At 42.2% G+C, this 25,388-nt stretch overlaps 1 protein-coding gene across 11 annotated transcripts in view; it reads right to left on the minus strand.

The window, feature by feature from the left end:
• Positions 1–25,388, minus strand: part of TNRC6A (trinucleotide repeat containing 6A) — a 224,813-nt gene that overhangs the window by 10,687 nt on the left and 188,738 nt on the right. For 7 of the 11 annotated variants that reach the window (XR_003508592.1, XM_027526754.1, XM_027526757.1 and 4 more), the window contains 13 exons: positions 22,184–24,754; positions 20,799–20,975; positions 19,922–20,097; positions 18,764–18,796; positions 17,165–17,245; positions 16,775–16,826; positions 12,578–12,720; positions 12,017–12,163; positions 11,714–11,851; positions 11,113–11,241; positions 10,583–10,660; positions 10,114–10,324; positions 7,102–7,233 (listed from right to left, as the gene is read on the minus strand). Coding sequence is in view for 10 of the 11 variants with exons in the window: in XM_027526754.1 (XP_027382555.1) it covers positions 7,102–7,233; positions 10,114–10,324; positions 10,583–10,660; positions 11,113–11,241; positions 11,714–11,851; positions 12,017–12,163; positions 12,578–12,720; positions 16,775–16,826; positions 17,165–17,245; positions 18,764–18,796; positions 19,922–20,097; positions 20,799–20,975; positions 22,184–24,754 (4,068 nt within the window). In the remaining variant the exon portion in view is untranslated. The remainder of the gene's footprint in view (positions 1–7,101; positions 7,234–10,113; positions 10,325–10,582; positions 10,661–11,112; positions 11,242–11,713; positions 11,852–12,016; positions 12,164–12,577; positions 12,721–16,774; positions 16,827–17,164; positions 17,246–18,763; positions 18,797–19,921; positions 20,098–20,798; positions 20,976–22,183; positions 24,755–25,388) is intronic. The other 4 variants (XM_027526755.1, XM_027526750.1, XM_027526752.1 and 1 more) reach the window with 4 other exon arrangements.

Below are 25,388 nucleotides of genomic sequence, written 5' to 3' on the forward strand. Positions count from 1 at the left end.
TCCACCAACTGATGAGTACATAAACAAACGTGGTACATGTGATCCAATTCAACTATAAAAAGGGATGAAATACAGCATGCAGCAACATGATGAACCTTGAAAACATTACGCTAAGCCACAAACGCCAGCCGCAAGAGACCAGATACTACGCGCTTCCACTTCCACGAAACGTCCAACACAGACAAATCTATAGAAAACAAAAATACTAGTTTCCACTTACGCCTAACGCAGGTGGGAGGAATGACACCAAAGGGGCTTCTCTGGGGAAATGCACAACAACGGGTTGTGTGACGGGTACACAACTCTGAGAACGTACTAAAAGCCACGGAAGTGTACACTGTAAAAGGAGACTTGTCCGTGTAAATTGTCTCAATCAACTTTTTAAAAAAGAGAATGCCTCTTAAATTTCTAGATTCAATTTCTGGAACGGGGAGGAGCAAGGGTGAAGAAAGCGAAACCTAACAGATCCCTCTGGGGTTCTCTTGCGTACAAAAGCTTTTCCATGTCCCCCATTTCCTGTTGTAGAAAAAAGATCTCGGCCTCCTAGACCTTCCCTGAGTTCCAAATGGCTGATTCAATTAGGGGAGGGAGGGAACGCAGAGACCAAGGAAAGGCAGTCTAGAAACAACAGCACAGCTCTGGGCCAGGTCCTGCGTCCTCCTCCCAGGACATGCGCTAACAACCCCCCGCCGGGTGGAGGACGCTGACTGCAGGCTGAGCACCAGCACGGGGCCCAGAGGACGGGACCCGAAGGCTCGTGGCTGAGATTCCTGAACCACCAGCCACCAGAGGAAGGCAACACCCCGCAGCCCACCCCCTCAGTTTTGCCCAGGAAGAACCTCTTCCCCCGAAAACCATGGCGAGTTGGGCTTTCTGAGCACCAGCTAACACCCTCCTTGCCTGGCCCTGCAGTACGCTATTCCAAACTCTGCCTTGTCTGTTTGTTTGGCCTCACTGTGGGTCAGACACACAAAACTGGATTCGACAACAAAAGCAAAGTGTCTTGTCCATTGTAGATTTTGAAACAGATGTGAGCAAAGTTTTGGTTCATGGACTCAAGGCTGCTCCAGCTATGAGCTTCTGGTAAAATACGGGACCTCATGCCACTCACTGGTGGGCACTAACCCATCCCTGGCTTGAATCAGTTGTATCCCACCAATTCTACTGCCCTCTCTTCTCTGGCTTCCTCATCTAGCTATTACTTTTATCCTGAGTGAACTATGTATCTTAGCTGAATTAAAGCCACTTGGAAATAAAGTAGGATATATAAAGTAAGAGTTCTAAGTAATACAGTAAGTAAGCATGATTATCAAATTTCAAGTGATTAATTCTTATGCAAGAACCAGCAATGATAAAAGCACTCCTGTCCTCTGCTTTTTTAAAAAGAACATTTTCTACTTATCAAAACTTCATTTTGTTAAAAAGTAAAATGATGTGACTTAAGTGTTAGCCATGGTCCAATTACATTCTATCAGTCACTACATGGGAGAAGATGCGAAAAATGAAACATAAAATTTATGTGGGAGATTTTAGTTTAAAGCAAATAGAGCTGGATTTACACTGGAGAAATGGGCCTGTCTTAGAGGGAGGGCACTCATGACATAATAATGATGGCAACAGCAATACCCAGGAAGGCTGAGACCCACTGGTCACTTACGTGTCTAACCCTGGGTAGTGCTTAAGAGATATTGCCTGACTCATCCTCAAACCACCACAAGGGGTACTATTATTACTCCCATTGAAGATGAGGGACTGAAGTTCAGAAAGGTTAAGTTACTTGCCACTAGCTAATATGCAACAGTTAAGCGTTGATTCTAGGATCCGCATTTCTTTTGACATTTTTATCATTGTCTCAGCTGCCACTTTTAAGGGAAATTCCAGATGTAATACACCAGTGAGAGGCAAGTTAGCTTAGAATTCAGGGCTACTTGATTCATGTTCCAATGTTCCTTCAATTACATGGCAATTTCACCTTCAATTTCGGGTAATCATCAGTCCAGTGTGTACAAAGCAGCAAACTGACCTCTAAGCCAATGTTAGTCCAAGTTTTAAGAGAAAATCCAATGAAAAGGAAAGGAATCAATGTCACAGAATATCCTTTTAATACTAATCAGGGGAACATAGATCTGACGTTACTTAAGTTAGAAAACAAGTCTCTCCTAGCTCTTCCTTATTATCTAAAATCACTAAAAAAAAAAAAAATAATAAAATAAAATAAAATTACTAGACCTGGTCAATTTTGCCTCCTACATAACTCTTTTTTTTTCTGTGATCGCAAAGATTTCGGAATCGTTTTGTTTTGGGTTCCCTGTATATAGCAGACAGTCAGGTTTTACTTTAGGATTCAATATGAACTTCTTTTCATAAATTAGTTTGACCCACTTACATTAATTAAATTGATATATATTTGGTTTTAGTTCTTCCATATAACTTTATATGATGCCTTTTACTTCTTTATAAGCAACAGCCCTCAACTCTAAAATAAACGTATTCCTGCTCCTGAACATTGTAGTTTTCCCTGGGCAACGAGGGGCAAGGGTTTTTATAAACTGGTGAAGACAGAATCATAGGACCATGAAGTATCACAAATACCCCAGAGCCCAGTCCAACTCTCACTGCTCCACAACTCCGGGGTTAAATGTCCTTGTTTCCACTCTACTCCCCTGGTGTTTTGACTGTGGAAGGTGAACAGAAAAGAGTTAGCATAGCAGGGCTAGGCTGCACATGGCAAAGAGCTCCAAGACTAGCCCTTGATGGTTGCTGGGCTCCTATAGCTCACAGAGGAGCCTGCCAGATAAGAGACCCTTTGCATAACCATGGCCATGCCAGCGATTATGACAACAACGGGACTTGTGGTGAACATCTGCTCTTCTGTGCACGGGGCCTGGGTCATGCTCTTTTTGTCTCAACACACAGGGAACCCAAAACAAAATGATTCAGAAATCTTTGCAATCACAGAAAGAAAGAGTTATGTATCCAGGGTCTGCAGGGTGCTGGAGACTGACACGCAGGTGTGTTCCACGACTATACAACTGACTCCCGATAAAAACTGAGAACACTAAGGCTTGATTGAGCTTCTCCGCTTGGCAATACTTTGTACATGCTCTCACACACTGTTGCTGGGAGAATCAAGTCCAAGAGATTGCACTGAGAGGGGACGACAATAGAAAGCTTCTCTTAAGTTTCTCCTGGACTCTCTTCTACACACCTTTTGCCTTTGCTGATTTTAATCTGTTTTCTTTTGCTGTAACAAACCATAACCATGAGTATTACAGCTTTTCTGAGTTCTGTGAGTTCTTTAGGGAAACTAGTGTACCTGGGGATCTCTGACACAGACAGTTCTCTTGACTTTGTCCTTTCTTCTCAGGTCCACAACTATCTTACTAGCCTGCTAAGCTTCACTAGATGGAGATAAAAATAGAACCCGTGTAAGACTGTGATGCAAGTTATCATAGCTAGCCTAATCTTTCCCACAGGCCTCTCCTGTCTCCAGGCTCAGCCCATCTCTGATGTGAGCCTGAATACTGCGATCAGATCACTCCCCCTTAAAAAATGATCTCTACACTCCTCTGCTACTATTAGAAAAACAGCCCCCATTTCCTATAGCATAGAAATACAAATGCCAATAGGGCCAACCAGGTTTTATAAACAAGTGAAGCAAGTTGCCTTTAGAAAAAAAATCCCATGGTCCTTCCTCAAGTAAAAACACAATTTCAGGGAAATATTCCTCTGGTTAGGGAGTATAGAAAAATATTTCTCCACCAGTGGGAGGGAAGATCCAAGTGGGAGGGGAGTGGGAAGAATGAGCTGAGGGCAGCAGCCACTCAGCTCGGGATGGTGACAGCTCCAGAGCTTGGTGCCGGCAAAGCTTTCCATTCCGCAGAGATGCCAGAAATCTGAACACAGAACTTCGTGAACGTTTAAATGGATGCTGTTTTGAAAAAAATTATTTTCAAAATAGTGAGGGTCTAACAGCACGTAATACAGTCCCGCCATTTGGGGATCACTCCTAAAATACATGAAGTTAGATCCCGATTTTATTTTTATAAGGGAAAAAGAACAAATTGCACCAAAATATTAATAACAGAAATAAAATGATTAACATTTCTCTTTGTAAAGAAAACAGAAAACAAAGCAAACAAAAAGAATGTGCCTGAGAAGAAGACTCTAAATCTCCACCAGGATGAAGAGATACAGCAAGAGGAGGAAAAGAACCAGGGAGCAAACAGGAGGAGTTCAGGGAGAAAATGACGGGATAGGCAACCGGAGTGACTATGATAGGAAAAGGCACCTTCGTTAAACAGGAGCAAACAGGAGGAGTTCAGGGAGAAAATGACGGGATAGGCAACCAGAGTGGCTATGATAGGAAAAGGCACCTTCGTTAAACAGACCGAGAAGCTTAAAAAACAAAAACACAACCTTTTAAAACCTGAAATTTAGAGGGAATTTAGCCAGTATTTTTCAATAACTATAAATGGAGTATAACCTTCAAAAGCTGTGGATCTCTATACTGTACGCATGTAACTTATGTAATACTGTACATCAACTCTATATCAAATTAAGAAAAAGGAATAGGAACTTACACTGAAGTAAACGAAAAGCATCAACTTCCTCTTTATTCTGAAGAGAATGTTACTAGAATATGCTCATTAGACTGCTATGTATACAGGTATAAAAGTATTTATTGTCTAAGCTATTCACTAAAAAACTTCAAAATTCACTGCTCACATTCCAGGTTTGTGCAGAATTAATAAAGTGCATGGTAAAAAAATGATAAAAAGCAGATAAAAGTTTAAAAAAAGAGAAGATAAAGTTCAAAATATAAAGTTACTAATTGAATTGAATGAAAACGGTAACAGAAGATACCACCACCCACCACTTGCATGTCTCATGCCAGGCAATCAGACAGGAGCCTTATGTTATCTCATTCAGTCCTCAACAGTCCTACGATGCTTCCTTTCCGCTTCACAGATGCAAACGCTATGCACGAACTAGGATCAAATCCCAAGTCTGACTTCAAAACCTATGCTGCATGATGACACGCTGTTTATACAATGCACACTATATACCGGTATGCCCTGGGTAAGCATACCAAGCGCCTGAGAATATGATACATATTATACCTACAACAGCAGTGCAAGGAAGGAAGTATTTCATTTTCACAAAGAAACTGAGGCTCAGACAAGTGAAGCAGACATGGAAACATTTATTTTAACGAGAAGGCAGACAATCATATGGTAGCAACACTTCTCTGGGTCTCCGCATCCTATCTCTCCACCCGTTCTCCTCCAGGTTTCTTTATTCCTACTGGCTCCAAGTTACTGTCCACATTCCCTTCTATGGTCCATCAGTCTGGGCAACCTCGTCCATGTCCGTGACATCAACATTCTGCTGAACATCAAATCTTACTCCAGCCCAGATTTTTCTTCTGAATACTAGGCCTCTACTGGGCTTGTCCATGTTGGGCTATTTCCAAAATATTAACACCACACTCTAAAATCAATCCATTATCTGACCCAGCAGGCCTGTTTCACTTCTTACATTTCCTCTACCAATAACTGCATTATCGTCCACTCATCCTTTCACCTAGTAAAGGTTCCCCGAGCACTGCAATGTGCTCAATGGGACTAGGTAAGCAAAGCACAGACTCACTCCTCCCTGTGATGGAGACAGGCCTTGCTTGCTTGCTAAGTCACTTCAGTCATGTCTGACTCTGTGCAACCCCACAGACGGCAGCCCACCAGGCTCTCCCGTCCCTGGGATTCTCCAGGCAAGAACACTGGAGTGGGTTCCCATTTCCTTCTCCAATGCATGAAAGTGAAAAGTGTTTGACCCTCAGCGACCCCGGGGACTGCAGCCTTCCAGGCTCCTCCATCCATGGGATTCCAAGCAAGAGTACTGGCCTAGATGGATACTAACATAAGACAGATATGCATAAGAGGTGCTATTCCAGCACAAAGCCTGGAGGAGGCTTCTTGAGAATGACCCTTGAGCCCAGGGTGAGGTATAAGATTGGACTGAGGAAGGAGATAAACATAGGAGGCGCATTACAGATAATTGTGTATTTGCAGAATGAGCGAAGTTAGTTACCCAGTCCCTTTGTCCTTAATTCTAATGCTCCCTTCAATGTACTCCCTCTTCTCATGTCTGTTTCCCTCTTTCTCACTCCGGCTCCTTTAAGTGGCCACGCGTTTCAGCTTTAGAGTGATTTTTCAGGCACAGAAGTTTTCCTTGACTGCTCCATGCCTGCTACTGCAGCTGTACCCTGCTCCCCCTCTCTCGCTTGGGCTGTCAACCCCCAGACATGCCCGTGTGGCAGAACTCACCAGGCTATCCTGTCTCTGAACTTTTCTCACGCTACCCTCTCCATGTTGTTCTTTCTCCAGTCCTTTGGTAAACTCTCCAAGACTCGGTTCAGAGGAGCCCCGGTTTAAAGCCTTTGTAGACCTGCCACACCCATGGTTTGTTATTCCTTACTCACTTTTCCAATGGAGTTACATTCTTAATACTGTTTATCCTTTTATATGTATTAATTCTCAGAGCACCTGTCACAGCGAACTAAAGTTGTTTATATGTTTATTTTTGCTACCAAACAACAAGCCCCTTCAGGGCAAGTACTTTTACTTGCATACTCAATCGTGTGCACGTATGTACACGTGTATCTATGGACTCCAGGTCGTTGAGCACAGTTCCTGGAAAGAAAATATTTCATTAACATCTACTAAATGGATAAGAAACCATCAGAAATCAAGTTTTGTTTTCTTTTATGGTAAAATCTTTAATCCCTTACATTAGATTAAACTGAATAAATGTTAAGTAGAATATTAAAACAGTAAAATAAGAGCAAAAAACTAAACGACCATCTTAAGAGGGAATAAGTAAAAAAAAATTAATGTGTACTCTGACCTGTATTTTTCACAATAGCACAATAAAGGTCTTATTTTGTTTTAACTAAGATTCAATAACTAATAAAGCACTTTTTTAATAATGAGGAAAGGTTCTTAAGAGAATTTAGCTATGAAAATATATATTTAAAAATAAGGTCTAAATTTAGAATTTGACAGTTTTTAAAAAGTCAGAATATAAGAATGTATCTTATACCATGTTTGCTGGAGTTTTGATCCAAAGATGTGTTCACAGAAATGCTGTCCACTGTAGTCCACTTCCTTAGTCTTGACTGTGGCTCTTTAATACTGTTCATATCCATATTTACATTCAAGTTTGAGTTCAAGCCTAAAAATAGATAACAATTTTAAAAAACCACTTTATAAAAATATAGCACATTCTCCTTATGGTACCACAACTTTCATTTTCTAGAAAAACGTATGCCGTTAATCTAATGTTTTCAATCCTGTCCAATGTTCCTTAATAAATATCCTGCAAACGTGGCACAGCCAAATGATTACAGACAAAGGCAAGGCAGGCAGGACAGATACTCTGGGCTCCTGACCAAGGTCAAGCAGAAACATCGTCAGAAGAAAGAGCCTGGCTAGGGTACCAGAGAAAGCAATACACAGAAATTCTAAAGAGCTAGCTAAAACTCAATAATATACATTTTTAAACCACAAAACTGTCAGTACTATACTTGAATTAACTGTGGAAAACTACTCTTATGATTTTGATTATTTTTAAATTCCTTGGCAAAATAAGAGAAAATTCTAAGGCAGCCAAGTATTTGTTTAGCTACTAAAATATATCTCTTTAGGAACTTCCCAACAGTACCATGCATGAAGAATTACAAATGATCATGTTCAGTTGCTAACTTTTGCTAGTAACAATTTTCAACTGCCTTAGCCACCAAAGGACACTATTATTTAAAAGTAAGACTGTCCTGCTGTAAGTGCAGGACTGTACCTAAGGGCAAGACTTTTATATCCCAAGGCACAACTTACTTGATTTGCTTGTGACACATATCGGCCTTAGATATTCTCTTGGAACAAAGATGGAAATTTCTATCTTAGTCACTGACCATTAAGCCAGTATTTCTTGAAGTGTGATCCTGGGAACCATGATCTACAGAATAATCTGAGATGCTCGTTAAAAATGAAAACTTTCCAATTCCCTGCTTCTGCTGCAGGGGGCACAGGTTTGATCCCTAGTTTGGGAACTAAGATACCACAAGTCATGCAGTGAGTCCAAAAAAAAAAAAGAATTGATGATAGATGTTTTCTTTAGCTGAAGTAAGCACAGGGTAAGAAATTAAAAGCATATAAATGGGCACACAATGAAAAGTAAGTCAAAATGAGTTCTTAAAAAGTATGTGAGGTTCTATTACTTCTCTGCTTAAATCTTTCCAGTGCTGAAATCCACACTAACATTCCGCATGCCATAAAAAAAAAAAGGAAATAAATTTAAAAAAAGAAAACTTTTCAGCAAGAGCCAGAATCTTTGTTTAATACATCCAAATGGTTCTTAATCTAAAGTTTCAAAATAAATGGTTTTTAGATACTGGGTCTGGTGGAGAGTCCATGTGATACTAGGTCAAACTTAAGAGTTTAATAATATAAATTCGCTAATATCACCCCATTTGGAAAAAGTAATTAAATTTACTGCCCTCTGGACTCACCATTTAGACCCAGTAGTATGAAAGCTTTTTAGGTAAAGGTTTAGACAATAAATATCTTAGACTCAGTCAGTCACACAGCCCGAGTGTCTTTATGCAATTCTGTTGTAGCACAAAAGCAGCTAGGAAATACATAAACAAAAGCACATGGCTGTGTTCCAATAAAAGTTTATTTACAAAATCAGGCAGCGAGACAAATTTGACCAATGGGCTGTAGTTTGCCAGTGCCTGATTTAGACAACAACACTGGCGCTTGCCTGGGTTAAAGCAGACTTCCTTAACCAGGGAAAAGTCTCTTGCTCTAAGGCCAGCCAGGATAAGAAATTGCTTATTTAGAAACTTATCTTCTCAGTGGCCCAATCTATGTGCTCAGTATGTAATCACACAGTGAGAGTCACTTCCTTTCACTAGTGAGACCAAAATCTCTCAATGTTCACCTGAGTATTCTTTTATCACCATACTGCTGTCTCTGGGAGGACATGGCTTCTATGGTATTCGCCTAACAGACAAAGGAATGTAAAAAGACTGCTAACAACTCCTAAAACTTGAAGTTCCATCAATGTCCTAGCTGAGTCCATAGCGAAACCAGGGAGAGCTGAGTCATGTATCAGGTCCAGCCAACATGAAACGGGAGCAGGGATAACAGCAGGCCCAACCTCCGCCCACAGCCTAGAACATGCCAGTTAACTGAACATCTTCAACAAAGTTGGGCTAGTAACCAAAGCAGCTGGTTTACAAAAGAGAAAGAAAAAGGGAAACAAACAGGGGGTGAATGATCAAAGGTCAAAAGATATTCAAAGGCACGAGAAGAAAAGGGACCTAAGGAAGAAGACACATAAACCTGAAATTCCCAGAGGAAACAAAAAACCTGGAGACGTAATAAGAAAAGAGGGCTTGGGGGGAAGCAAATGTAAATGCAATAAAAGCAATTTCTTCTCTCATCCCTATTTTTTACATTTATGCCAGTAATTTATTGTAAACATTTAAACAATAGTTAAAATTTCAGATGTGACTGTTCCAAGCAGCAAAGCTCAAAATTTCTCTGGTGTGCTCTAATAATTTCAGTCCTCCCCTCTCCTTCATATCTTATAATGAAGATACCCGAGTCTTAAAAAGAAATATATGTATGTTAACTCATTTCAAACGAGCATCTGACTCTGTGACCCCATGGACTGCAGCCCACCAGGCTCCTCTGTCCGTGGGATTTCCCAGGCAAGGATATTGAAGTGTATTGCCATTTCCTTCTCCAGTGGATCTTCCTGATCCAGGGATCGAACCACGTCTTTTGCGACTCCTGCACTGGCAGGTGGATTCTTACCACTGCACCACCTGAGCATGGACTTTGTGAAATGTGTGATTTTCTTGAACAGAGAGAGACGTTCCTGAAGTAAGAAAAGAGGCAACGCTAGAAGCAGTGTGGCCACTCAGAGCCAGAGCAGCTAAAGAACCACGTGGTGCTCATGAGAGAAAAACTGGACAGGTCAGAAAGCAAGAGGTCAACCTGTGATCACCAAGCACCAGCCCAAAGCTCTGGCCAAGGAGAAACCCACCTATAGGGAAGTTGCTGAAAGCATTTATTGGTGATGGCCCTTTTTGCAGCTCAGGTGTAGTGTGGGGCATGACATTTTCAAGGAAAGACTTCATGGCTGGCTGATGGAGTGACTGTTGCTGAGATGGCGGAGTTTGTTGCTTCACCAACAGGTTTGGATCAAGTTGACGAGATTGTTGCATCATCTGCTGCTGCACGCTAAGAGGTCGACCCTTAAAACGACAAAATGATTGGGAAAAGTTGGGGAGAGAAGTCTTTACAGATACCTTCGATCCCCCCTTCATTTTTTAATTCAGTTCCTTCTCATCAGGAAGGTGAAGAATCACTGTCCACCAGTTAATAAGACTTCCAGGCAGACAGAAGACTTAATGTTTTCCATTATATTTTAATAAAGGCATTTCAACTGCCTTGTCACAATGGAATTGATCAAAGTGGAGTGTGAGCAAAGCAAGGGGAAGGATCACACCTACCTGCTGGTCTTGCTGCTGCCGGTTCCCAGAAGGCACGCTTCTCTGACTCTGCGCCCTTTGCTGCTGCGCTAACAATCGCTGGAAGGAAAAGTGCAAACAGGTTGTGAGCATCACATCATCACAGACAAGCGTGCCGCAGAGTGACTGTGGCAGAGGGACCTACAAAGGCACGGCTCCATCTAGTTGATGTCAACACGCCCTGCCTCATCCATATCATCTCGTTTGGACTCTCCGGCCGCCAGCCATCCTGGTGAATTGAGTCCTTTGCTCAATCTACACTTCCAGTTCATCAGGTGAACGTTTCCCAATCACCCTACTCCCATGGCCACTCCAGACTTGGCTGGGCTTGCTCACACCGCATCCTGCCCTTCCAGTTTACCATCTGCCTTCACTTAGAGACTGGAAGCTCCCTGAGGGCCATGACTATGCCTGCTCTGTCTACTGAAAAACACTCTGCACAGACTCGAGTGTGGCGTTTACAGTAGACAATGAATGTACACTGAATAAGGCTGTTATTCTATTCTACTTACCTGTAACTGGGAGATCTGAGAAAGCTGGTTTAGTTGGGATAGCTGGTTCAGCATGGCTACCTGTTGAGGGCCAAAGAGCGGATTCAGGCCACCGTTGTTTGGTGCATACTTCAGCAATGAAACTGGAACCTGAGGATCACAATGGTAAGTTAACTATGTTGATAAAAGAAACTCAAGCTCACAAAACATACTATGTGTTTTAAAATATCAGTAGAGCAATTACATTTGTGGATTATTAAGGTGGGGTGGGGGGGAGGTTGTTTTCTCTGGCTTCATTAATCTATTGTTCCCATGTATTTTCATGGGTTAAGTAAAAAGTGACAGTGATGAATCCTTAGCCAGTCAATTCATACTGCTACTGTCGTCCTCCCCTCAAGGTATTTTATGAAAGAGAATGATAGATTTGAGATTTAAATTGTCTTTGACTCATTTGCTCCACCCTACCCTCATCCCTTTTGTAATAACTCATTCAGAATTAGCTGCATCTCAAAGTGGCCAATAAATAATCCGACGACCAACCAGTCATCTCACTCAAATATCAATTTCTTTGAGGTTCTACTCCAGGTGAACAGTAGAGAATATAGTGGAAAAGCTTACTTACCTGAGGGGAGAGTAATGGAGGAGGCACTTGAGCACGGAGACTAGGCTGAGATGAACTGAGAGGTTGTGCTGGAGGCTGCTGCATGCCCCGGGGTTGTGCTGCTGTGTTTCCAACACCAAACATACTGGGATTGCCATTCTACGGAAACAAACCACCACCACCAAATGACACTGGGATTCTTCAGGGACTAACATCCCATTACCACACACTGTAATTCTGACTTAAACACAGCAACTACATGTAAGAGAGCTCTTATTACTTATACAAATCAACAGAGAGCCTGAAATACACGTGTGGACTTACCTGTCTAACAGAATTCAAGTTTTGCATACCCAGCCCTGCTATGGAGCCCAGGGCCTGGTTAGGTAGTGCACTATTTGAAGGGGGAAGCTTCATGCTTTGACTGGACATAAACTGCATGTTTTGGGATTCATCTGCTACAATGCCATCCTGATTGGACAGACAGAAAGACGTGCAACACCAGCCAAGCAAACAAGTGGAAGGGAGAAATCATTGCAGCAACAGGAGAGAAGTCACATGACATTCCAGCATCAACAGGAAACAGGTAGAAAACAGAAGAGATCAGATTAGTGTTAATTCTAGAGCACACAAAAAGAACCAAACATATTTCACGGGGTTAAGAGGAAAATATAAATAGGATCCCTGTAATCAACTGCAACATAAAAGGACAATGAACTATAAAAGGACAATGAACTACAAGTCCAGTAATATTTGGAACTGGGTTATATAACCCTTCATATTATATTAAATGTTCTGAACTGTTAATGAAAAATTATGCTATTAAGCGTATTGCTTTCTTGGCCACAGGGGTAAAACAAGACAGAAAACAAACAGACAACTTACCTTATCAAAATAAGGACTGCGGTCCATGGAAGACTCTTTGGAAATCTGAGGCCGAGAACCAGGGCCTTTCCCGACCGTTCGATTGTAATCACCAATATTTAGGCTATGTTTATCTATCTCCATTCGTTTGTCTTGTAACATTCCTAACAAATGCAGGAAATTATGTCATCAAGTAGGAAGAGAAGTAACCTACTTAGTTTCAGATAAATTTCAACAGAAAGAGAAATACTCACTTCCAAACCAAAATGACTTCTGCCTTGACATGTGAAAAATGCACTAGCACTTAGCAAATCTTATAGTCTTCACAAGTTAAGTTTAGCAGACAGTATTATTTTATTGAACCAAATAACTTGAAACCAGACTAGTAAACAGAAAGGTAAAACATCGCTGGTCATCTCAAATCTGCTTAATTTTATGATAGCAACATAGTTTCCAGTAACCAACAACAGGAACCGCACCACGACTAACCATCACCCAGCAGATGCTCTCAATGTGCCAGGCACTGCTGTGAACACGCATTCTCATTTAATGCTGATAACTCTACTGTCATCACCCCATTCAGCAGATGGGAAAGGTCTCCCCTCCCTAAGGGCTTGCTCTGCTGACTTCTCTGCAGTAAATACGACCTCCTCTCATGGTATCCCTGTGTCTAGCAAAAATCTGTGCTTGAAACAGCCAGCTCCCAGGCTACCATCCTCAACAAAGCTCTAACTTCACATCCTTACCATATTATGCCTCCTAAGCCCTCCTCTCCCCATAGCTGAGCCACTTCTTTGTGTTTCTTTGATGTTGGGATGTACTCAGTACGTTCAAGGTCTCAGTCTTTCAACTCTCTTCAAACTGGCCTCCCTTAGGCTTATTCACCATCAAGGTGACCCTCAAATACCAATGTCTACTCTGACTTGACGCCTGTGCTCAGTGGCACATCTTCAGCTGCCTGCTGGGAACCGTCACTTGAATGCTCCTTCATCACTTCTAACTGGACAAACCAAGCACGATACTGCCCTTCGATCTTCATGGGGCTCAGAGGCAGTGTCTCTACTTTTCTAGTCACACAAACTTGAGTCCTTGGTTTTCAACTTGTTAAAATTGCAGTCCATTTCCTTGTTCCTTAGGCTTCATCCTCAGATCTCACCCACAATTTCTTTTCAACTGCTGTCCTCCTTTGAGAGAGCTGCTGCTGTAGCCACCACCACGACACACCCACCTTTACCACCCTCGTTTTAGGCGAGTGGAAAGGAAAAATTTTTAACAAAGGGAAGTACAGTTGCTCAGTCATGTGACCCCATAAACTGTAGCCCACCAGGCTCCTCTGTCCATGGGATTCTCCAGGCAAGAATACTGGAGTGGGTTGCCATTCCCTTCTCCAGGGGATCTTCTCAACCCAGGGATTGAACCTGGGGCTGCTGCATTGCAAGCAAATTCTTTACTATCTGAACCACCAAAAGGAAAGTATTCTTCAATAAGCATTTGCAACAAATTCTTCCCTGTTCTCTTTCCCTCTGTTAATTCACTGAAACATCCAAGATAGCCATTTTCAACTCTTTTCCTCACTTTTTTTTCCCCCTCACTTTTGACATCTAACCTAGGCCAACTCTTCTCTCAAATCTCTAAGTTGTTCTTTCCTAAAAATCCACATTATTTCTGCCTACCTAATAAAATCTTTTTTAAAAAAGTAGTGTGATACATCCTCTCCCCAAACCATTCCTCCAACCATTCGGCATCACTTCAGAAACCATCTGAGCTCCAAATGTGGCAGCCTTCCCTTGACCAATTGTATAAAAAGGCCCTTAGCTCTTGGCTAAGTTACCAATGACACTTCTCCTAACCTCCAGGGTCAAATGCATACCAAGACAATCACTGGTTCCATTTCTCCTCTTTCCTTAAACGCCATTTTTTGCCCCTGGACTTTGTTTTTGGTCCATCACTCCAATCCTCTTGTCAACCCCTCCTTTTGTTAAAATTTTAAATTTTTTGGCCATACCATGCAGCTTGCAGGACCTTCCCCAACCAGGAACCTAGGCCCATGGCCGTGAAAACGCAGAGTCCTAACTGCTGGACTGGCAGGGAGTTCCCTCCACAACCTATTTTTGAAGCTGTACTACCACTAATGTCTAATTAATTATACTTATTATCTCCAGCCCTACCTTTTATAAACTCCACACCCAGATTTGTTTTTACTAGTTACTGGATATCACCACACGGTTTTCATAGCAACTTTGAACTCAGCAATCTTGTCTGTCCAACCCATTATATATTTCCTATCTCAAACAATGGCCAGTCACTGGTTCATTGTCTCTCAGCTCCAAATTCACCCTTGTTGACTGCTCTCTGAAACTGTATCTGGGCTCTACATTTTCTTCCTTTGCCAACTGGCACTGAGGTTTTATCAGCAAGGGGCACTGGAGAGACGCTGCAGGCAGAAGTTTTGCCTACTTGCTCTTGGAGGCTCTGGCAGTGCTTCAGCTTCTCCTGTGCCTTACCCTCGCAGTTCAGGGTGGTGAGCCTCACTCGAGGCCTTCTCCCACCATTCCCAAATACCTCCAAGCAGCTCTGTAGCAGAGTGTCTATGGGGACACAGCCCTCCATGAGAAGCTTGTCCCAGCACCCTAGAAGGGTACACTGCCAGCAAGTTTCAACAACATAGCATCCCAGCAACTTCTCTTGCCATTCAGTGAGTCATGCAGGAGGCAGAGCCTTGTCCTCATAGGAACAGACACATATTCTGGATATGGATTTTTTTTTCCCCCTTACCATCCATGGTCTCACAGAGGCCTTATCCATCACTCCTCACAGCACTGTCTGATCAAGAACTCATTTCATAGCAAAGAAAAGACTAATAATGCGCTTAACTGGTCTTACCACAGACATCACCTGAAAGTAGCTAGCCAAACTGGAAGGTACAAGTGGTTACTGAAGACTCGGGTGCAAAGCAAGCTGAGAGGCAACACCCTAAAAGGACGCAGCAAGACTCCAAGGGTGAAAGCGGAAGCGGCTTCTCGCACCACCTCACCCAGTAAGCGACAATTCTGCGTGCTATCTATGGCTTCTCTGTCTGTCAGCTGTGCAGGCCATTTTCTTCTTTCTCTTCGCTTTCTGCATTTTTAAGCTGCTGAAAATTGGCTTTTACAATTTAGTCTCTAGGTTACTTCTTGTATCAGCTATTCATATATGCTTAGGAGGGCCTGTTGTTATCTCTTCCTCGCCAATCCCTCACCAGTCTAACAGTAATTCTGTACATCTGTATTAAACTTTGCCTGTTCAAATTACTGTATGGTCCCTCTCCTCCACCTGGACTTGGACTACGCCAGGAACACCACCACCTACACAACTGTCCAGACGAGGCGGCTGGGAACCATCTCTTACCACACCCTCGTGCTCATCCTCTGTACCACACTGGTTCAAACAAATTATCAACTTTTCCTGATTCTGATCCCTGTATCTCCACTGAATTAAGATTCTTCCCACCAACTGTCTTAGCTTAGAGCTATGAAAATTCTCACCAGCTACAGCAACAAAATTTCTAACTGGTTTGCTATGTTTAGTAACTTTTAGTCTTCCTCCACTGCTAATGTTTTCTGTCCCAAGATTTTCAATCTACAGCCATGACTGTTTTTCTAAAACATAAATCAAAATCATTTCATTCTCTTGCTTACAATTCTTTAATCTCTTATTTTCAGAATAAAGCTCAGACACCCAAGTGCCACATGATTTAGAACCCACCTAGTTTTCTAGCAAATCCACCTAGGTACAGCTTTTACTACCACCACACTCCCACCACCATAGTCAATTTATATCTGTCTATTCTTCAACTAAATGGAACTACTTGCCATTTCTCCAATATGGCTTCAGATGTTTCTGTCATTGTATCCGGGCCTTTGTAAAAAGTGTTCCCTAAATTAAGAAGACTGTCTCATCCAACCTGGATAACTCATTCTTGACAGGACTAAATCTGCAGTAACCAAAGACTAACAGTACCATTAGCTTAGATTTGCACAGTGATTTACACTTTAAAAGGCACACCAAATCGCATAATTCCCACATTCTAATATACGCCAGAGAAGAGGAACACTGAGGCAGAAACCCAGAGCTCCCTCTCCTGGTTGAGGTCAATGCTTTTTCAGTTGGATTATGTCACAAGTGAGTCTCCCCATCAATGATGAATATGAAACTCAAGTTGATTTAATTTTTTCTTACCTCCAGAAAGGTCCATCTTATTGCTCTGTACATTTTCTTCTGGCGAGTCTCTCTGAAAAAGAAAAAAGTAGCTTGTTAGTTGAGCTTAACTTGCAAACGAAAATAAAAGTGAAGTATTTTACTATTTCCTTATTTGTGAAATTTAAGTGGAACATAAAACATGTTAGGCAATGTTCATTGCCTAACATGATAAAAAATAATAAAAGAAGATATGTGATCAGTATTTTTAGCTGTAACTATAAAAATAAAGAACTCATGGAAAATTTTATTCTAACCTCAGCATATTCATAATGACTCAGCGAACAATTAAAGAAAACAAAAAAATGAAATTAGGGTAAGTTTATGAACCACCATTAAAAGGGGAGCAGGTTGCTGAGAAAACATACTTACCGAAAAACTGATATTTGAAAACTGTTTAACAAATGGATTTATCCATGCTTCTTCTTGTTTGTTTCCACCTTTCATCATTCCCTTTGTAAAATAAAAGAGCAGAAAGATGCCATGCCATCTCTATTTATCTGGGTATAATGATGGATTAATTAAACTTCAAGACAATTCCCAACTCTCATTTTTAGCCAATAATTTCTCCTCCAACCAACTCTTCTCACAGAGTTGTTAATAATTAAAAATCAACTTATTTGATTTTCAACTTCCTTTGCTCCAGTCCTCTGGTATAGCTGTAATGCACAGAGAAATCTCTAAGGGCAAGCAGTCAGAAGGAAAAGACAGAAGCAAAGGGCCTTGATGACCCACAGAAAGTAAACAGGTCCTCTGGATAATGGAGAACTGTTCATCAGACAGTTTCCAATGTACAAGTGGACTGTGTTCTAAAAAATTAATTATAATTTGGATTTGTAGAATTCTCACACCAAAGCACAGTAAAAATAGTCACTAGGCTCTCAGGTTAGTCCAAAGAAACCAATTAAAACCATAATTTAATTATGCTATGTGCACTGTACTGAAAAAACACCATATGTTTCCATACGAAAGAGTATTTTAAAATTCCAATTTATGTTGCCAAGAACACAATATCCCCAGCAGCAACTAAAGCTGGGATTCTTCCTACTCGGTGTTGGCTTTCTGTGGCTGGTTGGGGTATGGAAGGTACGGAAACCACTTGGAAACATGAGCTGAGAGAACAAATGGTCCATGATTAGCAGCTTGGTAGACAGGGAGGCTGGAAGCCATAGAGACCAAGGCTGCCCATAAAGGATCACAGAACCATTCTCAGCTTGTTGCCATAATTTCCCTATCCCGTTGCTACTACCTGTTCCTTCTGACTGCGGAACAGAACACAGCTTCGTAATTTCCCCTTGAAAGCAGGTCTCTGAAGCAAGCATCTAACCCTTTCCAAGGTTTGTGAAGTTGACTTTGATTCCTTTTCCTCTTTTACCCCCACCCCATACTTAACTGGTTGCTAACACCTGTCTCTTTAATCCCAAATGTCTCTCACATCAGTCCCTTCTACTAAATATTTATTTCTGCTTCCTAATTCAGGCCGTCCTTTCTAACCTGAATGAATGCAGACGTTTCCTAAATGAGATCACTAACTTTGGTCTTTCTTCCAATTTTAAAAACCAAACCGATGCTGCCTTTTATTCAATTTGATTGGCTCCATACATTATGCTAAATAAAGTTCAAATTATCTGGCATCGTACTGTAAACACTTTAGTATCTGCCCCTAATCTAACTGTGGAGTAGACTGTCACCTCTTTCCCCCCACATTCTGTATTTCGGGCTACCACTTTTCCTAACACATCCCACTCCCAGGCATCTTCGAAACTCAAGCTAACACTCCTTAGAGCATTGCTCACACCCCCATACGGAACCCTGAGCTCCCTGAAGTATGCGCTTATCCTAGTGTTTCTGAACCCCCAGCACTAAGCACAGTACCTGGCACACAGCAGAGGCTAAATAAATATTTGCAGTTGCTTTCTAAAAGATTTTTACTAGTAGAAACAAAGGAGAAAGAGTAAAAAGGCTACACACCCTTTCCCTTCTCCTTTTTTTGCCACTCAGACCCTGTAAGGAAAGACAAAGTCACAAAACAGCACGGTCCAGTGGGAAGAACACAGGGTTTGGAACTGGAAGACCTAAACTTAAATCCTTGCTCTGTCACTTACTAGTTATGCAACTCTGGGCAAGCCACCACCTTTTCCAGCTTCAAATTCCTTATCAGTATTCTATCTCAGAAGGTTATGAGGGTCAAATGATTTATGTAAAATATGGGAAAACGATTCATACACTATATGCTGAGGCAATAGGGAATTGCAGCCCAATGAAGAAAAGTCTTAAAAATGAAAATGGCAGGTCCTAGACTTAGAATCCCAGGTTCAAAAGGGAGGGACCCTGGCCATGAGCTACTGGTATCTGACTTCTTAGGTCCCTCAAAAAGAATTCATTCTCAAACAGGTTGGAAAGGATATATCAGAATCACCTGGGGGGACTAAGCACATATTTTGAAAATGGGCCCCAAGAAAATCTGACACTAGTCTTCTCAAACCTGGCTCTGCATCAGAAACATTTGGAGAGCTCGTTGAGAACAAGAAACTTGGTTCAATTTTCAAAACAACAGCAGGCCTAGAGTATAGGAAATTATACTTTTAACAAATGCCTTACAATTCTGATGTAGAGCCAGGTCTGGAATAAGGTTTGTCCATATAAAAGCAAAACCAAACGCTCTACTCATTCCTAGGGATTTCCATCCCAGGACCTTACTGAGTAGAGAAGGGACGAAGATGGGGGACGAATAAGGACCACGGTAACTCTGGGTAACGCGGAGGTTCGGGGCTCCAGGCGAGGAGGTGAAATGGGAGATGAACTGGCAGTGGGAAAGGAGGAATCAACATGTAGATTTGCCCTTCTCTTCATCCTCCCCACTGCAGGCACCATCCTGGGGTGAGGGGTTGTCCCAGGTAGCACTGGTGGAGGTGGGGGAGAGATGTCAAGCTGTAGAAGTGGGGAGAAAGGACCTTCCTGTGGTCCTAGGTCTCTCTAGATGGCTGCCCACACAGGAAGCTCTACCCAAGTTGGGGACTGCCTGGACTATACTGACTGCCATAAACGGGCAGGCAAGCACGTTATCTTCTGTGGGGAAACTACCTTTGGAATTTAAAGTTTCAAGGGCTTTGCCCTTGAAATGTTTACCTTCGAAGACATTTTCTTTGTATATGGTGGCCAATTTAAAGATGAATTAAGCTCTTGAGATGAATTACTATTCCACATTCCAATCTCTACATCTTCTTCCTCTTCCCAGCCAGTGGGGCGATTTCCAGGCAAGGGCATATCATCACCACACCAGCCGTCTTGCATAGATTTTGGCCCTAATTGTGGATTTGTGACAAAAAGAAACATGCTATAGTCAAACAGTTCTTTCCAGAGGATGAGCACTCATTAAGGGGGCAGAGCTGGGGGACAATCTAAAAACCCTCTTTTATTTCCCTTCCCAGGTTTGCATGGCAAAAATGTATGTAATATACTGAGCTAAAAGCTAAACAAGAATTTAAGTTTAGTAAAATTTTCGATAAAACACTTCTCATGCTTTTACAAATCAGAGGATTCCTAAACATGGGACATTGGTGGCATTCATGTTCGTATTTGCTTAGGAACTCAAGGATGAATGGAACTTTTAAAAATTCATCTTAATACATATTTTTAAGGAGAATGGCCCAAAAGTACAGCATGCAGGTCAGAAGCAGAAAGTATCTCATCTCTATACTTGGTCTTTGGAATCCCTAGAAGAATAGTAACAATGTCTGTCTGAATATTAAGGGTCCTTCCTGAACTCTGCTCATTATCTGTATAGTATTTAGGGGCCTGTCTGGTACCTGAGCCAGACCGCTTGGATATGTGTCCCCATGACTATTATACTCAGTCTCTTGTGCTGGATAGCATGAAAGTTGCTTGACAATTACGATAACATGTGGATACATTATCAACGTCATAAACGTTATCCAATTACTTAATTATAGTCAATGAATCACCAGTGCTATCCAACGGAAACCAGCAATTATCAGTAACTTACCAGATTTGTTTAATGTTTGTGGACCAACAGAGCTGGAGCCCCACGTGGATGTGCTGGATGCCGCAGCAATGGGTTCGCCCCAGCTAGGCCCACTGTCTACGGGTTTACCCCAGGCTGAAGTACCATTATCCACAGTTGTGGCTGGAGTTGAAGTCTCCCCCCAGGGCTCACCCCAGCCTTTAGAAAGTGTGGGAAAAGAAGTCATCAGCAGGTTGAAGGGGTAATAAGGAATACTTGGGGAACAAAAGAAGACCTTCACATTTGTGTATTAAATAATGATGCTGTGATGGGCAAAAAGGATGGCTTCTGTTTTATGTAAAGAAGACAAATAATTTTCCATTATTATAATCTAACTATACTTTTTTTTCACCTCTTCTTTCAGAACTGCCCTCGAGGTGCACAGCAGATTCTTCTGAATAATCTTAATTATGGCAAGTCTTCCTCCTTTGAGGATGAATTTAATTCCTAGAAAAGCCAAGTCAGTCTGAGTCAAACCTAGTCAAGCAGGTGATCAAGCTGGGTAACAGTATGTGTATAAAACTTTTACTATAAGTACAACCTTTCAACATCACTGTTCTGGAAAATGTAATTTAATAAGACTAATGATAGGTAGGCATCCTACTTGTATACGCTGGACAGCACTTCTTAAAATTTATTAGGCTGTCCAAAGCCAACCATAATCAACAAAGGCAAAGCCAAGCCATGAACACACTGTTTTAAAAGAACCACAACAGCCTTCCCCTTAGATACATATACCTTTCTTCTAAAAATTAAATCTAAATTAATAATACTCAGAAAAAAGAATTAGGCGCTGAAACGTTAGTTCATGAAAATATTTCTGTCTCTACATCCAACAGGATTATTATTCAATGAAACCTCCATTAAAAAGACACTACATCTCAATGACAACTAATGAAAAATGTCACTGTCATATTACATGCCCACTGTATTCAACATGCCTACTTAAATAAATCCCTTCTATGGCCAATTACAGTATCTAGATTTTGAGAGGACTGTACTTTGAGGTACTTGTTTTATTTCTGGGGATAATCAAATAATAAAACCAAAATTTAATAGCTCGAGTCAGAAAAAGTGAGATGAGGAAAGTGTACAGTATTCCCACTTGACATCCCTTTTCCAATTCTGCCTTCTGTAGCCTTCCAGATAGAGAATGGAGTGCGTGGGATTCACAGCCAATACTACCAAAGGCAGAGCCGTTTCCCGACAGTAACACCTTCCCCATAATCTTCTTCCCTACAAACTTCTCCTGGATTAAAGTTAAAAAAAAAAAGTTTGTGTGCACATCCAAAAACAGTAAATTGAAACAAGGCTCCTGTGACTGTGAAGTACTATGAGAAACAAGACTGCAGAAAACGAGAACTTACCGGAGCCACTGCTCGCCTCTTTGTTTGAGATGGTACCTGCAGACGGTAGCAACTGGTGTACCTGTGCTTGCTGGTCTGAGCGACTGCTGCCATTTGGGACGTTTTTGTTCCACATGTTCACATTTTTGTAATTGTATTTGCTGGGATCTCCCCAAGCTGAAGTCCCATCGTCAATCTCCATTTTGCGACGTATGGATTCTGGGGATGGCTCCTCCCAGCCCGTGGGTTCTTCCTCTTTCGCTGGGGCTGGCATAGGTCCTCCCAGCCAGCCTGTACCAGGAGGTTTGCCTGTCGCTGGCGGGATGCCCCAAGATCCGACAATGTCTTGTTGCTTGTTCCAGTCTGGAGAACTGACCGGCTTTGATGAATCTCCCCAACCTAGAGACTGATTAGACTTTGGAGGGTCTCCCCATCCCTGGGAAGGATTCGGTTTAGAAGATTCGTCCCAGCCTGATGAATTATTTGGATTAATGTTATTTCCCCATGTAAAAGAACTGGTTTTACCGAGTTCATTCCAACCAGAAACAGACCTATCACTGTCACTACCTCCTGAGCTAGACTTCTTGTTAGCCTCTCCCCAATGGTTACTCCTTTCTCCCCAGTTGTCACCGGCAGAGACGGACCACCCTTGGTTTGACTTTTGTCCGTCACCCCATCCCTGTTTGTTCTTTTGCGAATCATTCCATGCGGACTTCTCTTCTTTGCAGTTCCCCCACTGATTGCTCTTGACCATTCCTGTAGCAGCAGAGTCATCTTCCCATCCCCCCTGGCAGCTTGAGCCTTTGGAATCTCCCCACCGCAGAGCAGGTTTGGGATCTCCCCACCCCGATACAGATGAGGTATCATTACTACTCGGGCTAGTCTTATCTACACACGCCCCTGAGTTAAAAGTCTGTGTTGCAGAGCTTCCCCAGGCCTCTGTCCCATTGTCAGTCTTTCTCTCCCCTCTTGGTGATGTTTCTGTATCCCAGGCAGTATTCTGCTTAATAGGAGTCTGTCCCCAGCCAGAGTTGGACAGGACACGTGGATCTAAGTCAGTTCTGTTTACAATGCTTTGGAGTAACGTGTGCTGATCCATCTTCCTTCTGTCCCTACTCTGATTTTCCCCAGTCGCTTTCTCCTCGAGGCGTCCAGTGCTTTCTGTACTACCTTCACTCTCCACTGTACCTCCCGTTTTGGCCCACACACTGCTTTGCTCATTTGTCTGAGATGCGGCAGAACCCTGATCCTCTTCCTCAGTAGACTTCCATCCGTTTGTAAACTTCTTACCGTTGCCATTTGCACTGTCACTGGAATGCTGGTTGCCAGGCAGTTTGTTCCACTCCACGCCGGGTGTATTAGTGCCAGTGTTTTGTGCAGGAGTTCCCCACCCTCTTCGACTTCCTCCAGAATTTGCACCATTTCCCCAGGATGCACTCTGGGAATTCACTGCTCCAGACTCCCACACGCCGCCTCCTTTGTTTGTGTTAACTTGAAAGTTAGTGCCCATAGGCCCGTTTACGCCAGGCTGCATTAGAGTTGCATTCACAGTGTCACCATTAGCTTGGCCATTAGGGCTTGAACATTTGTCTCCAGAGTAATTAGAACCATAGGCACCCCATGTAGTACCGTAAGAGCCTCCACTTTTTGACTCTCCATTGCTAAGGTGAGAAAGGGAAGTGCCATTTACAACCGAGGGAGCCTGTATCTGAGGATGATTCATTGTGCTCACACGCCAGGCCCCTGTATTACTAGGCAGTTCATTATTCTGTACTGAACCGGAGTTTGGTAAACTAGAGGTCATAAAGTTAGTAGTGTTATTTGGTCCAGTCATTTCAGTGGTAATATTTTGAGGTTGACCACTGAATGAAACCTTCTGTGTACCACTTACTTCAGATTCACAAGTTTCCTGAAGGCTTCCCCAGGTACCATGGGTGGAAGCACCACCCACTTTAGAGTTAATACTCTGATTGTTAGGCATCTGGCCTAAGGGACTGCACTGAATATTGATGCCAGAACTACCACTCCCTACAGGCCCTTTTAGGGCAAGTCCGTTGTTCTCTAATACTGGCCAGGCACCATGGTTGCTAGCTGAATTCAAAGTGCTTGGATTTAACCCTCCATTTGATGAAGAACTTACAGTGCCCCAAGCATTCATTCTATTGTTGCTACTTTCTGATTTGCTTTCAGGAGCATCCACAGAGGCCTGACATGTGCTTATTATGGCTCCATGGGAAAAACCCCACGGCCCAGTGCTACTTCCGTGGCCCACATTATTGCTGCTGCTACCAACCACAAACTTGTTTTGGGATCCAAGTCCAGTGCTATTCCGAAGGCCATCATTTTCACCACCTGTGCTCCCTGAAGCCATGATAGTGATGGGTCGCTCTGATTCAGAACTGGAGGCAGAATCAGCATCCATACATTCTGAAACCAACTCCGGATCACTGCCAGGGGCTGAGGGCCATGCTTCTTTTTCAGGGGAGTCGTTCACAACAGCATTCTTACAGTTTGTACGAGAGTCACTTGTAGACGACACAGGTCCCCGCTCTGAATTTTCATAATGGGATCCTGAAGTATTGTGGTTTGTATCTAGAATAAAGAAGAAACACAAAAATATATCAAGTGTTTGAAAAAATGATGAATACATTATAAATGTGTATGGCTCCTCAACAAAATATAACACTTGGCAATATAATTACAAGGGCACTGGTTATATCCCAGCCACTAACTTTCCATATTCAATAATTAATTCCACATAGGCAGGGAATTTTGCTGCTCTGTTCATTTATGTTATTCCAAGAGCACAGAGTAGTACCTGGAACATAATAGCTCCTCAATACATACATGAATGAATGAATGAACATATCAGCAAATAAAGAATTTGGAGTCAGGAAGGATAAGGTAGAAATGATTTATTAGGATGATGGAGCAACCTAGGCTTAGAGGCCCAACCTCAGGAAGGAAGGGTCTGGGATGGAAATGGGAAATGACAAGTGGACAGGCCAAACTTGGCGAAATGTACTAGAAATATATTAGGAATCCTTTTCTACCCATATAGAATAGAACAACTATTACACAAATAGAACAAATAGAACAGCTATTTCACACAACTGTTTTGGGTATTATAACAAGTTTATAAGAATTATAAAGCCTTTTCCATTATATTTGCATTTCATTAGTGTTCAAATTCAATCTGAAAAATACAGCACACAAGTAGAAATAC

The sequence above is a fragment of the Bos indicus x Bos taurus genome, chromosome 25 (assembly GCF_003369695.1).
Source record: "Bos indicus x Bos taurus breed Angus x Brahman F1 hybrid chromosome 25, Bos_hybrid_MaternalHap_v2.0, whole genome shotgun sequence".
Classification (NCBI taxonomy): Eukaryota; Metazoa; Chordata; class Mammalia; order Artiodactyla; family Bovidae; genus Bos; species Bos indicus x Bos taurus.